Genomic DNA, 12,166 nt, shown 5'->3' on the forward strand with positions numbered 1-12,166 from the left:
GAAGCTGTTCCATACCCCAAATCATTTTTGTTGCCCTTCTCTGTACCTTTTTCCATTTCTAATGTGTGGTTTTTTGAGATGGGGGCACAGAAGTGCACCAAGTACTCAAGGCGGGGACATACCATGGGTTTATACAGTAGTGGCATATTTTCTGTCTTACTGTCTCTCTCCCTTTCCTAAGGGTTCCTAACATGTGTTAGCTTTTTGACAGCTGCTGCACATTGAGCAGCTGTCTGCAGAGGACTATCCACAATACCCACCTGACCTTTCATGAGCAGTAACAGCAAGTTAGACTCCATCATTTTGTAGGTAGAGTGGGGATTGTTTTCCCTTGTGTGTTACTTCGCATTTATCAACACTGAATTTCACTTGGCCTTGTGTTATCTAGTTTAGCGGTATCCCTTTGTAACTCTTCATCATCAGCTTTGGACTTCCCTAGCTTGAGTAACTCTGTGGTGTTTGCAAACTGGTCCTGGTACAGATCCCTAGGGCACCCCACTATTTACCTCTTGCCATGGTGAAAACTGACCATTTATTCTTAGGTTGGGGTTAAAAGATAGGAAACAGTTACTGCAATCTAACTATACAATAAACTACAGCTGGTAGAAGGCAATAATGGGTCAATAGTGACCCACAGTGGGTATGGTATCCCATGCACCCAGATAATGTGGCTCTGGGGCTGGCCTAGGGACCACCTCAGGGTCTGGTTTGAAAAATGTAACTAGTGGGTGAAGGAGGCTGGCAGTAGAGAGGGGGTGACAGCTCACTGAGGGTTGGGGGCACACAACAGGCCAGGAACAGCCTTGGAAGAGAAGACAAGCAGCTGGTGGTTGAGGGGATAGAGAAGGGGAGCCAGGGGTGGGGTAGACAAAGCACCATAGCTCAGATCTATTACCCATGTATGACAGAAGGGAAACTGAGTCACAGAAGGCAAAGGGCTTTGGAAGGGTGGGCTTGATAGCGTGGGGCTTATAAGTTAACTCTCTGAAAACCCTATCTGCTGCTCCCCACATATTCTGTGCCCCACAACCCCATCCTCCTTACCCACTGGCACTTGCTTTGACTGCCTGCAACCTCGATTTACTTTCCCTTGGAAGGGGAAGTAGCAGCTGTTCCTCCTGTGTGTGAAACTCCTGAGTAATCCAGCATGGCCCTAGACCTTCTGTGGGAGGGGAAAACCCAGGCTGGGTTTAGCAAAACTCTCCTGCTCTAACCACTAGACCCACTCCCTTCCCACAAGTGGAACTGGAAGCCGGGAGTCCTGGTTCCCAGCTCCAACCGCTAGACCACAACCCAGCAGTCCTATTATTTGCCTCTTAAAATCTAGGCCAGGTGAGCTGATTAAAATGGCAACCCCAGGCTGCCCCCTAGTGGCCAATGTGGCTATGATGGGGAGGAAGAGCCCCTTCTTCAGCAAGGTCACCCTGCGTGGCATCAGCCTCCAGCTCCCAGGCTGCGACTGATCCACTCAGGGGCTGACGTCAGCGGGAAGCGAGGCCCAGGACACGAGCCAGGGTGTGTGGAGCAGCGGCGGGGATGCAGGATGGGGACGTGCAGAGACAGCAGCGCGGGGCCCAGCCTCAGACCTCTCGGCAGGTTGGGAAGGGCCAATAGCCGCCGTCAGCCCTGTAGCGCCCGTGTGAAGCGGCAGGGGCGACCTGGCTGAGGCATCAGCCGCGGCATCCTGGGGATTTGGGTTCTGGGAGCAGCTAGAGGCTGCAGATGAGGTGCCAGTGGGATGGACATGGCCCAGACCCGGCGAGAGATCAGCCCTGCCCTGTCTGAGATCAGGGCCCCGTCGTGCCAGGCGCTGCCCAGACCCGGCAAGAGACCGGCCCTGCCCCAGCTGAGATCAGGGCCCCAACGTGCCAGGCGCTGCCCAGACCCGGAAAGAGACAGTCCCTGCCCCAGCTGAGATCAGGGCCCCAACGTGCCAGGCGCTGCCCAGACCCGGAAAGAGACAGGCCCTGCCCCAGCTGAGATCAGGGCCCCGTCGTGCCAGGCGCTGCTCAGACCTGGTGAGAGACAGGCCCTGCCCCAGCTGAGATCAGGGTCCCGTCATGCCAGGTGCTGCCCAGACCCGGCGAGAGACAGGCCCTGCCCCAGCTGAGATCAGGGCCCCAAAGTGCCAGGTGCTGCCCAGACACACAGCAAGAGATAGGCCCTGCCCCAGCTGAGATCAGGGTCTCATCGTGCCAGGCGCTGCCAAGACCTGGCGAGAGACTGGCCCTGCCCCAGCTGAGATCAGGGTCCCGTCATGCCAGGTGCTGCCCAGACACACAGCGAGAGACAGGCCCTGCCCCAGCTGAGATCAGGGTCCCGTCATGCCAGGCGCTGCCCAGACCCGGCGAGAGACAGGCCCTGCCCTGTATGAGATCAGGGCCCCATCGTGCCAGGCGCTGCCCAGACCCAGCCAGAACCAGTCCCTGGCCCTAGATGTCACAATCTCCATAGAAAGGGGTGATTATGGTGCCCATTGTACTGACAGGCAAACTACGGCCCCAAGAGATGCAGTGACTCTCCTAAGGTCACAAAAGCAGCCTGTGGCAGAACTGAATATTGAACCGAGATGTCCGAGTCCAGGGTCTTAACACTAGCCCAATCCTGGCACCCCACTGGGGGCACCAGGGCCAGCCAGCTGTCAGGGGAGAGCCCCCTTGAGCTGGGACATCAGGGGCAGTCCAGACTGCCAGGGCAGAGCCCCCCACCCCCTCACTGTAGCACAGCACCCCCTATCGGGGCAGCCTGACTCCAGCTGGGGATTTATGGCAGCTTGCTGGGAGGGATCTAATTGCAAAGAGTCAGGGTGTGGATCTAACCAGAGGGGCAGTGGCAGGGGACGGTGCTTCTGCCACCCTCCCATCCCAGCTCCGGATAAAGGGTTCAGAGAAAATCCCAGCCGCTTACGCAATGGGATTAGGCACAAAGTCAGGGAAATCCTTAGAGCTGCTGGATGCAGCAGTGAGGAACATCTGGCCAGGCTGCTCTGGATTGAGCCATTTATGGGGGGCGGGGGAAGGGGAAATGATTGTTTAACCCACTATTGTCCCCTGGATCTGGCTTCCACAGACCACTTTAGCTTCAAGATGTGGAGTGTAGCCAGAATTCAACTCCACTTCCAGTGCCGGGGATGGAACCCAGGAGTCCTGGCTCCCAGCCCCCCAGCTCTAACCACTAGACCCCCACTCCCCGCATAAAACCCAGGAGTCCCAAGTCCTCCTCCCCTTCTCAAACCAACTACACCCTTCTGTTATTAATGCCTCCCCATGCACGGTGGGGATCTTTAGACCTTATTGCTGTGGAAACGGGCTGGAAGACTACAGCTCCCATAGTGCACTGCTGCCAGCGCTTGCTGCATCACGGGAAATGTAGTCTAGTGAACGAATGACTACAACTCCCATGCTGCCCCGCTCGCCATACTGGGTGCACAGCCTCATGGGAGGTGTAGTCCGATGGTACTGTAACCGTCTCTGATTCCCATAGTGCTTTGCTCCCAGACCAGCTGGGTGCGCGTTGCATCATGGGTGTTGTAGTCCAATTACCCAGTTAGACCAATCAAAAGGCTGGTCCAAGGGAAACTAGTAGCTACAGCTCCCAGAGTGCACTGGGGCAGGGCATGAGTCCATCCACCTTGCGGCTCGTTGCGGCGCATGTGCGAGAGACTGGTGGGGTCTAGTGAGTGTCAGGGGCGAGGAGCTCGGACTCCTGGGTTCTCTCCCTGGCCCCGGGAGGGAAGTGGGGTCTATTGGGTTAGAGCAGGGGATTCTGGGAGCCAGGACTCTTGGGTTCTCTCCCTGGCCCCGGGGTGTGTGTGGTGTCTAGGGGGTTAGAGCAGGGGGTTCTGGGAGCCAGGACTCCTGGGTTCTCTCCCTGGCCCCGGAGGGTGTGTGGTGTCTAGGGGGTTAGAGCAGGGGGTTCTGGGAGCCAGGACTCCTGGGTTCTCTCCCTGGCCCGGGAGGGGAGTGGGGTCTGTTGGTTTAGAGCAGGGGATTCTGGGAGCCAGAACTCCTGGGTTCTCTCCCTGGCCCGGGAGGGGAGTGGGGTCTATTGGTGTAGAGCAGGGGGTTCTGGGAGCCAGAACTCCTGGGTTCTCTTCCTGGCCCGGGAGGGGAGTGGGGTCTATTGGTTTAGAGCAGGGGATTCTGGGAGCCAGGACTCCTGGGTTCTCTCCCTGGCCCCAGGGTGTGTGTGGTGTCTAGGGGGTTAGAGCAGGGGATTCTGGGAGCCAGGTCTCCTGGGTTCGATCCCTGTCATTCTCCGCAGGCAGGATCCGGGCAGTGCCAGACGGGCCCCCCCACCCCCACACTGATCCTGGCGCCACCGCAGCCATGACCCTCTTCCACTTTGGGAACTGCTTCGCTCTGGCCTATTTCCCCTACTTCATCACCTACAAGTGCAGCGGCCTGTGAGTGCCTGGTCTGGGGTCTGTACTTCCGGGCAGGGGCTCTGCCTAGCTGGGGAGGCAGGGTTTGGGGTGCAGTGATGCTCGGGGGGAGGGCTGGGCTGGGTATCCTGCCTGAGGGGCGGGATACCAGGGTAGATGGGCCCCTGGGGCTGAGCGGGGTGGTGAGTGGGATACCGGGGTAGATGGGGCTGAGCGGGGTGGTGAGCGGGATACCGGGGTAGATGGGCTCATGGGGCTGAGGGGGCGGGATACCGGAGTAGATGGGGCTGAGTGGGGCAGCGGGGAGGAGCTGGGATACTGGGATAGACGGGCCCATGGGGTCCCGCGGGATACCAGGGTAGATGGGCCCCTGGGTCTGAGTGGGGTGATGCGCGGGATACCGGGGTAGATGGGCCCCTGGGGCTGATCCTACTGTGAATCAAGGTCTTGGTGACACCCCCCCCCACCCATTGTTTGGGCTAGTGGATTCCTCTCTCTGCCATGAACCTGCTTTTGCTCCTGGGACAGCAGGGGTGGCTGTGGGGGGAGGGGTTGGATTGTCCTGGGTTGGGAGCAACATTGGGGGGCCCCCTCCATGTGACCCCAGCTGATCTCTTCCCCCCCGTCCCCCGCAGGTCAGAGTATAACGCTTTCTGGAGATGCGTCCAAGCTGGGGCTACCTATCTCTTTGTCCAGCTCTGCAAGGTGAGGGGTACATCTCTCGCTGACCTCAGGGCTGGGAGCCAGGGCTCCTGGGTTCTATCCCCAGTTCTGGGAGGGGAGTGGGCAGGAAGCAGAATCAGAGACTACGGGGGCCTATTGACCTGACCTGGGGGTGCTGGGCCCGTTGCTGTGATGTTATCTCATCTCCCGTTGCTTTTTCATTCCAGATGCTGTTCTTGGCCACTTTCTTTCCCACCTGGGAGGGTGCAGCCGGGGCTTATGATTTCGTGGGGGTAAGTTCAACTCGGGGAAGGGGGGAGAGCCCCAGGCTGGGCTAGCAGGAGGCTGCGGGTCGGGAGTTAGGGGCATTGTTTAACCCCTCGTATTCCCTAGGAGTTCATGAAGGCCACAGTAGACCTGGCTGACCTGGTGGGGCTGCACCTGGTGATGTCGAGGAATGCGGGGAAGGGCGAGTACAAAATCATGGTGGCAGCCATGGGATGGGCCACGGCCGAGCTCGTCATGTCCAGGTGGGACCCGCCCTCCCGCTAAGCCGGGCCAGGTGGGGTCAGGGCTTGGATGGGAGACCTCCCGTGGTGGCCGAGGCGCCCCCGTGTGGTGCTAGGGGGCGCTGTGCTGTGGTGGGCGGTGAGGGCCTAAGTTCCTGCTAAGCTGCATGGAGAGATGCCCCGCCCCCACCCCCAGACCTGCCTCAGTGCCCCTGCCCTGGCGCCCGTGCCCCGACCCAGCCCCGGACCAGAGCTGCTGGGGGGAGTCCTCTCTCCCCGCTGTAGCCCCGGGGCAGCCTGCTCCCCAAACCCCTCATCCCCAGCCCCACCCCAGAGCCCGCCCCCTGACCCAAGCCCTCACCCGCCCCCACCCCAACCTTCTGCCCCAGCTCTGAGCCCCTCATCCCTGACCCCACCCAAGAGCCTGCACCCCCAGCTGGAACCCCCACACTCCAGCCCTGAGCTCCTCATCCCCAGCCCCACCCCAGAGCCTGCACCCCCAGCCAGAATCCTCAGCCCCCCCCCCCTCACTCCCAACCCTCTACCCCAGCCCTGAGCCCCTCATCCCCAGCCCCACGCCAGAGCCCGGACGCCCAGCTGGAACCCTCACACCCGAGCTCTGAGCCCCTCATCCCTGATCCCATCTCAGAGCCTGCACCCCCAGCCGCAACCCTCACCCCCATACCCCAGCCCTGAACCTCTCATCCCTGACCCCACCCCAGAGCCCGCACCCCCAACCGGAGCCCTCACCCCACCCCGAGCCCCTCACCCCGCCCCAGAGCCTGCACCCCCATCCCGCACCCCCAGCCGGAGCCCTCACTCCCCCCGCACCTCAACCCGCTGGCCTAGCCCTGAGCCCCCTCCCACATGCTGAACCCATCGGCCCCACCCCTGCCACATGAATTTTGTTACATGCACCAATATGGAGGTGACGTGTCGCACAACAGACTTCATTCCGCACATGGGTGGGAAAAGTTAGAGGGAACGCTGGTGAGGACTCTCCTCCGTTAGTCAGGGCCGGCGCCAATACCCCAGGGCAGCTCTAGGGGGTGCCGAGCTGCATGGGGGCAGGGTGTGGGGCTCTCCCCTGGCAGGCAGGGTTGGCCCCAATTCCCTAGCGCAGCACTAGGGGCCGTTATGCCACAGTGAGCAATCACTGACTCTGGGCCCTGTAAAGCGTCATTGGGACAAAGGATTCTCTTTCCTTCCCATCCTGACGTTCTGTGCGGCTGTTCCCCAGCAGCCCCAGAGCTGGCTGCATCTCAGTGCTGGGCGAGCCCTCCCTGCCTGTCCCAGCTGCGGTGTTTGAGCCGAGCAACCTCAGACCGTCCCTGTGTCTCTGTCAGGTGCATTCCTCTCTGGGTGGGAGCCCGCGGCATTGAGTTTGACTGGAAATATATCCAGATGAGCATCGACTCCAACATCAGCCTGGTGAGAGCCCCTCTACTGCTGCCTGGGCCTTCTGCTGTGAGCTTCCCCGGGACAGTGTCCTAGCCTCAAGGGAGGGGACGCTGCAGTGCTGTGAGCTTCCCCGGGACAGTGCCCCAGCCACAAGGAATTTGACATGTCAGTGCTGTGACCTTCCCCGGGACAGTGCCCCAGTCCCAAGGAAGGGGATGCTCTGGCGCTGTGAGCTTCCCCGGGACAGTGTCCTAGCCTCAAGGAATGGCATGCCAGTGCTGTGAGCTTCCCCGGGACAGTGCCCCAGGGAAGGGGACGCTCTGGTGCTGTGAGCTTCCACAGGACCGTGCCCCAGATGACCTGGGTGGGGAGTGGACAGATCGGTGCTGTGATCTTCCCCTGAGCAGTGCCCCCGTTGTGGGAGGTGGGGCACTGGTGCTGCGCTCTTCCCCAGGGCAGTGCCCTGCCCTCTCTGACACACTCCTGCCCTGCGTTCCCTCCCCAGGTTCACTACATCGCCATGGCTGCCCTGGTATGGATGTTCACCCGCTACGACCTGCCCAAGCACTATCGTCTGCCCCTCACCCTGCTGCTGGGCCTCAGTGTCTACAAGGCCTTCTTCATGGAGTGAGCAATGGGGGCGGGGCATGGGAGCGGAGCCTCTGGGAGCAGGGCACAGAGCTCCAGGGCAGTTGGGGGACCTGGCTGGAGTTGGGGGTCTGGGGAGCGTGGCAGGGCCGGTCAGATTGGGAGGTGAGGGTCCCAGCTGGAGGGGGGACAGGGATCTAGGTGGGGTGCAGGGGCTGGCAACCAGGCCCAGGTTCCTGCTGGACCCGGCTGGGGCCAGGGGGAGGATCTAGGGGCCGGGCAGGCTGGGGCTGTGGTGGGGGAGAGGATTTAGGGTCTGGGGCGGGAGGGGATGATCTGGGCCGAGGGCCCTGGCTGGGGGGTGGGGCTTGTCTTGGGACAGGTCTACCCAGAGAAGTTTTGGGCCCCCGACATCATGTGTGCCAGCATCCCCATCCCTCCCTTTTCACCAGTTATAGGGGTTTTGGGCCCCCTGAGCTCGGAGCCCCGGGACAATCGCAATCCTCCCCTTGTCGGCCCTGAGCATTTCGATTTCCCGCAGATGGCCGTGAACTGCCCTGTCGAAAATCTTCCTCACCCTTGGGTGTCTCCGTTGCGGCCCGCAGCGCCAGGTGCTGTACGTTCACAGAGCGCTCCCGTTCCCTTTCGCTGATAGGGTGGGAGGACACTGTGGTGCTGTGATCTTCCCCCAGGCAGTGCCCCAGCCTTGGAGTTCCTGCTAACTCCCGTCTCTCTCACTCCCCTCCAGATCCTTCGTTCACGTCTTCCTGCTGGGCAGCTGGACGGCGCTGCTGGTCAAAGCTGTTATCACCGGCTTCCTGGCGCTCAGCTCCCTGGGTCTCTTCGTTACCTTGGTCCATGGAAACTAATCGCCCCCACCCCGCCAGGGATACTCTCAGCTCTGCTACCTAGAGACCTTGGGGATGGCTAAACGCCTGGTTTTGCCGCCTGCCGCGGCACCAGATCCGATCCATGTTGGATCCACCAGGACAAGGGTCAGAATAAATGACAGCGGTTGGGGTTTTTTTTTTTTTTTATTTTCAACATTTTTTGTGTGTGGTATTTCTGGTATGGAGGTGTCTTTGTCTTGCTGCTGCCCCCTGCTGGAGGAGACGAGCCCTGGTGTTCATGTCTGTGCCGCCCCCTGCTGGAGGGGACAAGCCCTGCTGTGCGTGTGTGAATGAGTATGAGGGACACCCTCTGCCTCTCAGGGTAGGAATCGACACAGGTCTGCCCAGCTCAGCAGAGGGGGCCGGATCCAGCACAGGATGGCGAACACCAAAGCAGGGATGATTATGGGGCAGGGTGGGAGGGCAACAGCTGGAGTCAGCTCTTGGTGGGCACCGTCCCAGCACTGACTCTTCTGTGAGGCTGGGGATGGTCCCACTCCCTTCCCGGGAGGAATATGCAGGAAATAGGCTCGGGTGGATTGATTTAAATCGCCGATTTTAATCAGGATTCAAATCAGTGACTGTGGGACCCCAGGACTGTAACCAGCCATGTAAATCTGGCTTCCCAGTTGCACTTTCTAGTGGAAACCCTGAGCCTCCTTGGCCAGTAACCATGAAAACCCAGTCATTGCAACAGCGCGGAAGGGACTCAGAGCCCACCCAGGCAGGACCCAGCAACCCTAGCCCGGCCCTGATGGGGGTCCTAGTCCTAAGAACCTCCAATGACGGGGATCCCACGGCCTCCTTTGGCCACCGATTCCAGAGCTGAATTCCCTGGGAGTTAGAGAGTTTTTCCTAATATCCAACCTCCATCTCCCTGGCTGCCAGTTAAGCCCATTCTTGCTTGTCCTGCCTTTGTGGAGAACAATCGATCTCCGTCCTCCTCAGAAGGGCCCTAAACATGGTTGCAGCCTGTTCTCAGATCCCCACTCAGTTGTCTTCTCTCAAGACTAAACAAGCCCAGGGTTTTTATCCTTCCCTCCCAGCTCAGGGTTTGCTCATTTTTGTCATTTTCCTCCCTACTCTCTCTGGTGTATCCCCATAGTTTCCCCCTTCCCCAGTTCTGCACCTGAGACCTCACGTGTTGATTCCCGGCCTTGATGCTAAATTTGGTCCTGCTTTTTGCTAACCGGGGGCAAGAGCCAAAATAAGGATCTGGCGAATGAGGAGTGTTTCGTTCACTGTTTTCTAACAAATCCAAACCCCATAAACATTAAGCCCCTGGATAAATGGCTGCCAAGCTACAGAATTGCTGAAATAGCTGTAAACATTTATTTAAGCAATTCTGTAGTCTAACAACTGTTTGTTCAGGGGCTGAATTTTTCGGAGCATTAGAAAACAGCAAATGACGCATTCCTTATTTGCATGATCGTTTTTTTTGCTCGTGATTTGTGTCAAGCTGCCGTTGAATGGAGATTGGAACTCAATGAAAAATGCACCAAACCAACCTTTCAAAAATGGTTCTTATAATTAAATAAAATGACCTTAAATGTGCGTCTTCTGTGGCCAGCACATTTTTAGGTCATTTTGTTTAACGAATAAAAGCCATTTTAAAAGGCAGGTTTTGTGCCTTTTTGAAATGAATTCCCCCCCCTTTTAAAAGCAAACCGTATTTTGATCCGAAGACTGAGTAAGTTTATCAAAATATGGTTTGTGTTTAAGACGGGATTAATTTAAGAAGGCACAAAACCAGCCTTTTAAAACTGTTTTTATGGGTTCACTGGAACAAACTTGACTGTGCTGGATACATAAGAAGACTCAGAAATATGGTTTGCCTTTAAAAAATGGGAATTCATTTAACAAGGCACAAAATCAGCATTTTAAAATGGTTTTTATGAGTTCAATAAAACAACTTTCAGTATCCTGGAGCCATAAGAAGGACAAGTAGGTTTATCAAAACAGAGTTGGTGTTTAAAACTAATTTTAAATTAGACAAACGAAAGGTTATCTGGAGTTAGTGGTTGGAAGTATTTGGTTTTGGTCACCAAATCCTTCAAGACTTTAGCACTTGGAGATTTTGTGCATAGGTTTTTGTTCATATATTTGAAGAGGAAAACGAGCTTTTCTGCTCGCTCAGCTCTCCTGCGCGTTCCTAACTTTGGAGCTGAATACAGCTGGAACTGAAGAACGTTCTCCCTCGGCAGCTGTTGTCGACAGCGGGGTTACCCCTTCAGCACACTCAGGGGCCACTGAGCCGGCGATTTCTGGCCGCTCGGTGGCTTAATTTTCTGTACAACGTTGGCAGCAAATGTGGCCTGCTGGGTTATTTGGGCTGCGGTGAGAGGAGGCGGCCGGGATCTCAGAGTGGTTTGTTTGTTAAAAGAAAACTGGATTTGACGTCAATCAAAAAAAATCCCATTTAAATTAAATTAAATGATCTATTGGATATTTTTCGTTAATAATTAAAAAATAAACAGTTGATTTTTATCCCCGGGGAGCAGCCTGACCTGCCCCTGCTCTCGCTGATTCCCAGGGCTGGGGTGTCTGGAGTGGTGTGTGTGTGTGGGTTTCCTGCTGGTAGTAGCTGGGTGGACAGGGGCCCCTAGTTTTTGGGAGGGGTGAGCCCCACCTGGGTGTCAGGCTGGAATTAAGGCCTCTGCCATGGGGCAGCCAGGTGCATTGTGGGAGCTATGCTCCTTCCGCCGAGGAATCCAGCACAGATCAGTGAGGGGGAGTGGGGCCCGGGGGTCTGAGCCAGGGTGGAGGCCAGATATCGGGCTAGATGGGCCCATGGATCTGATCGGGGGGAGCACGAAGGGAACAGGATCTCAGGCTAGATAGGTGATAGATGCTGGTGTCGGGATATCAGGGTAGGTGCTGCAGACGGGATACCGCGCTAGATGGGCAGATGCTCAGAGTGGCGGTGGGGGGGAGGGCTGTAGTCCTGCTCTGTACCGCAACCTCCTCTTGCTTGTTTTCCAAGCTGCCATCCCGCTTAGGGGGGCAATGGAACCCCACTGGGCCAGCTCCCCTGGGAACACAGGGAGGCAGGATGCCCGTCTGTCAGCCCCTCATGGAGCGTTTTCCTGTCCTGGGTCTGTGAGATGCAAGCAAGGGAGGTCTCCCAAGTCTGGGTGAGCTGGGAATTGATGTCTGTCCGGCCCCGTGTCCTATCGCTTCAGAGAGAGTCTGGCTGAAAGCCAATGCTACCTAGCCACGCCTGCCGTGGGAACCGGGCGTCTGCTAAAGCTCCCCCACCCCAGCAAGAGGAAGGATGAGCAGTGCCTGACCAGTGGGAAACTGAGCGATATGGAGAGAACCCAGGAGTCTTGCCTCCTAACCCCCCCCCTGCTCTAACCACTAGACACCACTCCCGTCCCACAGCCAGGAGTCCTGCCTCCCACCCCCACTCTAGCCCTTCAACCCCACTCCCTCCCACAGCTGGGGATAGAACCCAGGAGTCCTGGCTCCCAGCTGCCCTGCTCTAACCACTAGGCCCCACTCCCCTCCCAGAGCCAGGGGTAGAACCCAGGCGTCCTGCTTCCAACTACTCAAAAAGAGCCAGCAAGGCCTAGCTATGAACTGAAGCGAGTGGGCCAGTCTTGTTCCCTCCATGGCTGGTGCCCCTGACCCAAGGGGTTTGCATTCTCCAGTAGTTTCCAGGTTGGTGAAGCAGGGACCGGGAACACGGTGTGGGCGTCTGTATCTCTTTTGCTGCACTGAGGGGGTGG

General features: G+C 57.8%; 1 protein-coding gene across 4 annotated transcripts; it reads left to right on the forward strand.

Moving 5' to 3' along the window:
- Positions 1 to 3,610: 3,610 nt before the first annotated feature.
- TMEM147 (transmembrane protein 147) lies at positions 3,611 to 8,607 on the forward strand. Of its 4 annotated transcripts, none has more exons than XM_077841333.1 (8): positions 3,611 to 3,675; positions 4,264 to 4,405; positions 5,020 to 5,089; positions 5,275 to 5,340; positions 5,441 to 5,577; positions 6,903 to 6,987; positions 7,463 to 7,584; positions 8,294 to 8,607. In XM_077841333.1, exons 1-8 carry the CDS (start codon positions 3,651 to 3,653, stop codon positions 8,412 to 8,414), a joined length of 768 nt encoding a protein of 255 aa, XP_077697459.1. In that variant the 5' UTR covers positions 3,611 to 3,650; the 3' UTR covers positions 8,415 to 8,607. The 4 variants fall into 4 exon arrangements, with proteins under 4 accessions (XP_077697459.1, XP_077697463.1, XP_077697461.1 ...); XM_077841337.1 differs by lacking the exon at positions 8,294 to 8,607 and adding an exon at positions 8,087 to 8,124; XM_077841335.1 differs by having other exon boundaries at positions 3,634 to 3,652.
- Positions 8,608 to 12,166: the final 3,559 nt, after the last annotated feature.

The sequence above is a fragment of the Eretmochelys imbricata genome, chromosome 24 (assembly GCF_965152235.1).
Source record: "Eretmochelys imbricata isolate rEreImb1 chromosome 24, rEreImb1.hap1, whole genome shotgun sequence".
Taxonomy (NCBI): Eukaryota; Metazoa; Chordata; order Testudines; family Cheloniidae; genus Eretmochelys; species Eretmochelys imbricata.

Coding starts and splice junctions, on each gene's coding strand:
- TMEM147 (XM_077841333.1), top strand. CDS start 3,651: ATGTGCGAGAGACTGGTGGGGTCTA. Junction 5,578..6,902: donor GCCGAGCTCGTCATGTCCAG/GTGGGACCCGCC, acceptor TGTCTCTGTCAG/GTGCATTCCTCTCTGGGTGG. Junction 7,585..8,293: donor TACAAGGCCTTCTTCATGGA/GTGAGCAATGGG, acceptor ACTCCCCTCCAG/ATCCTTCGTTCACGTCTTCC.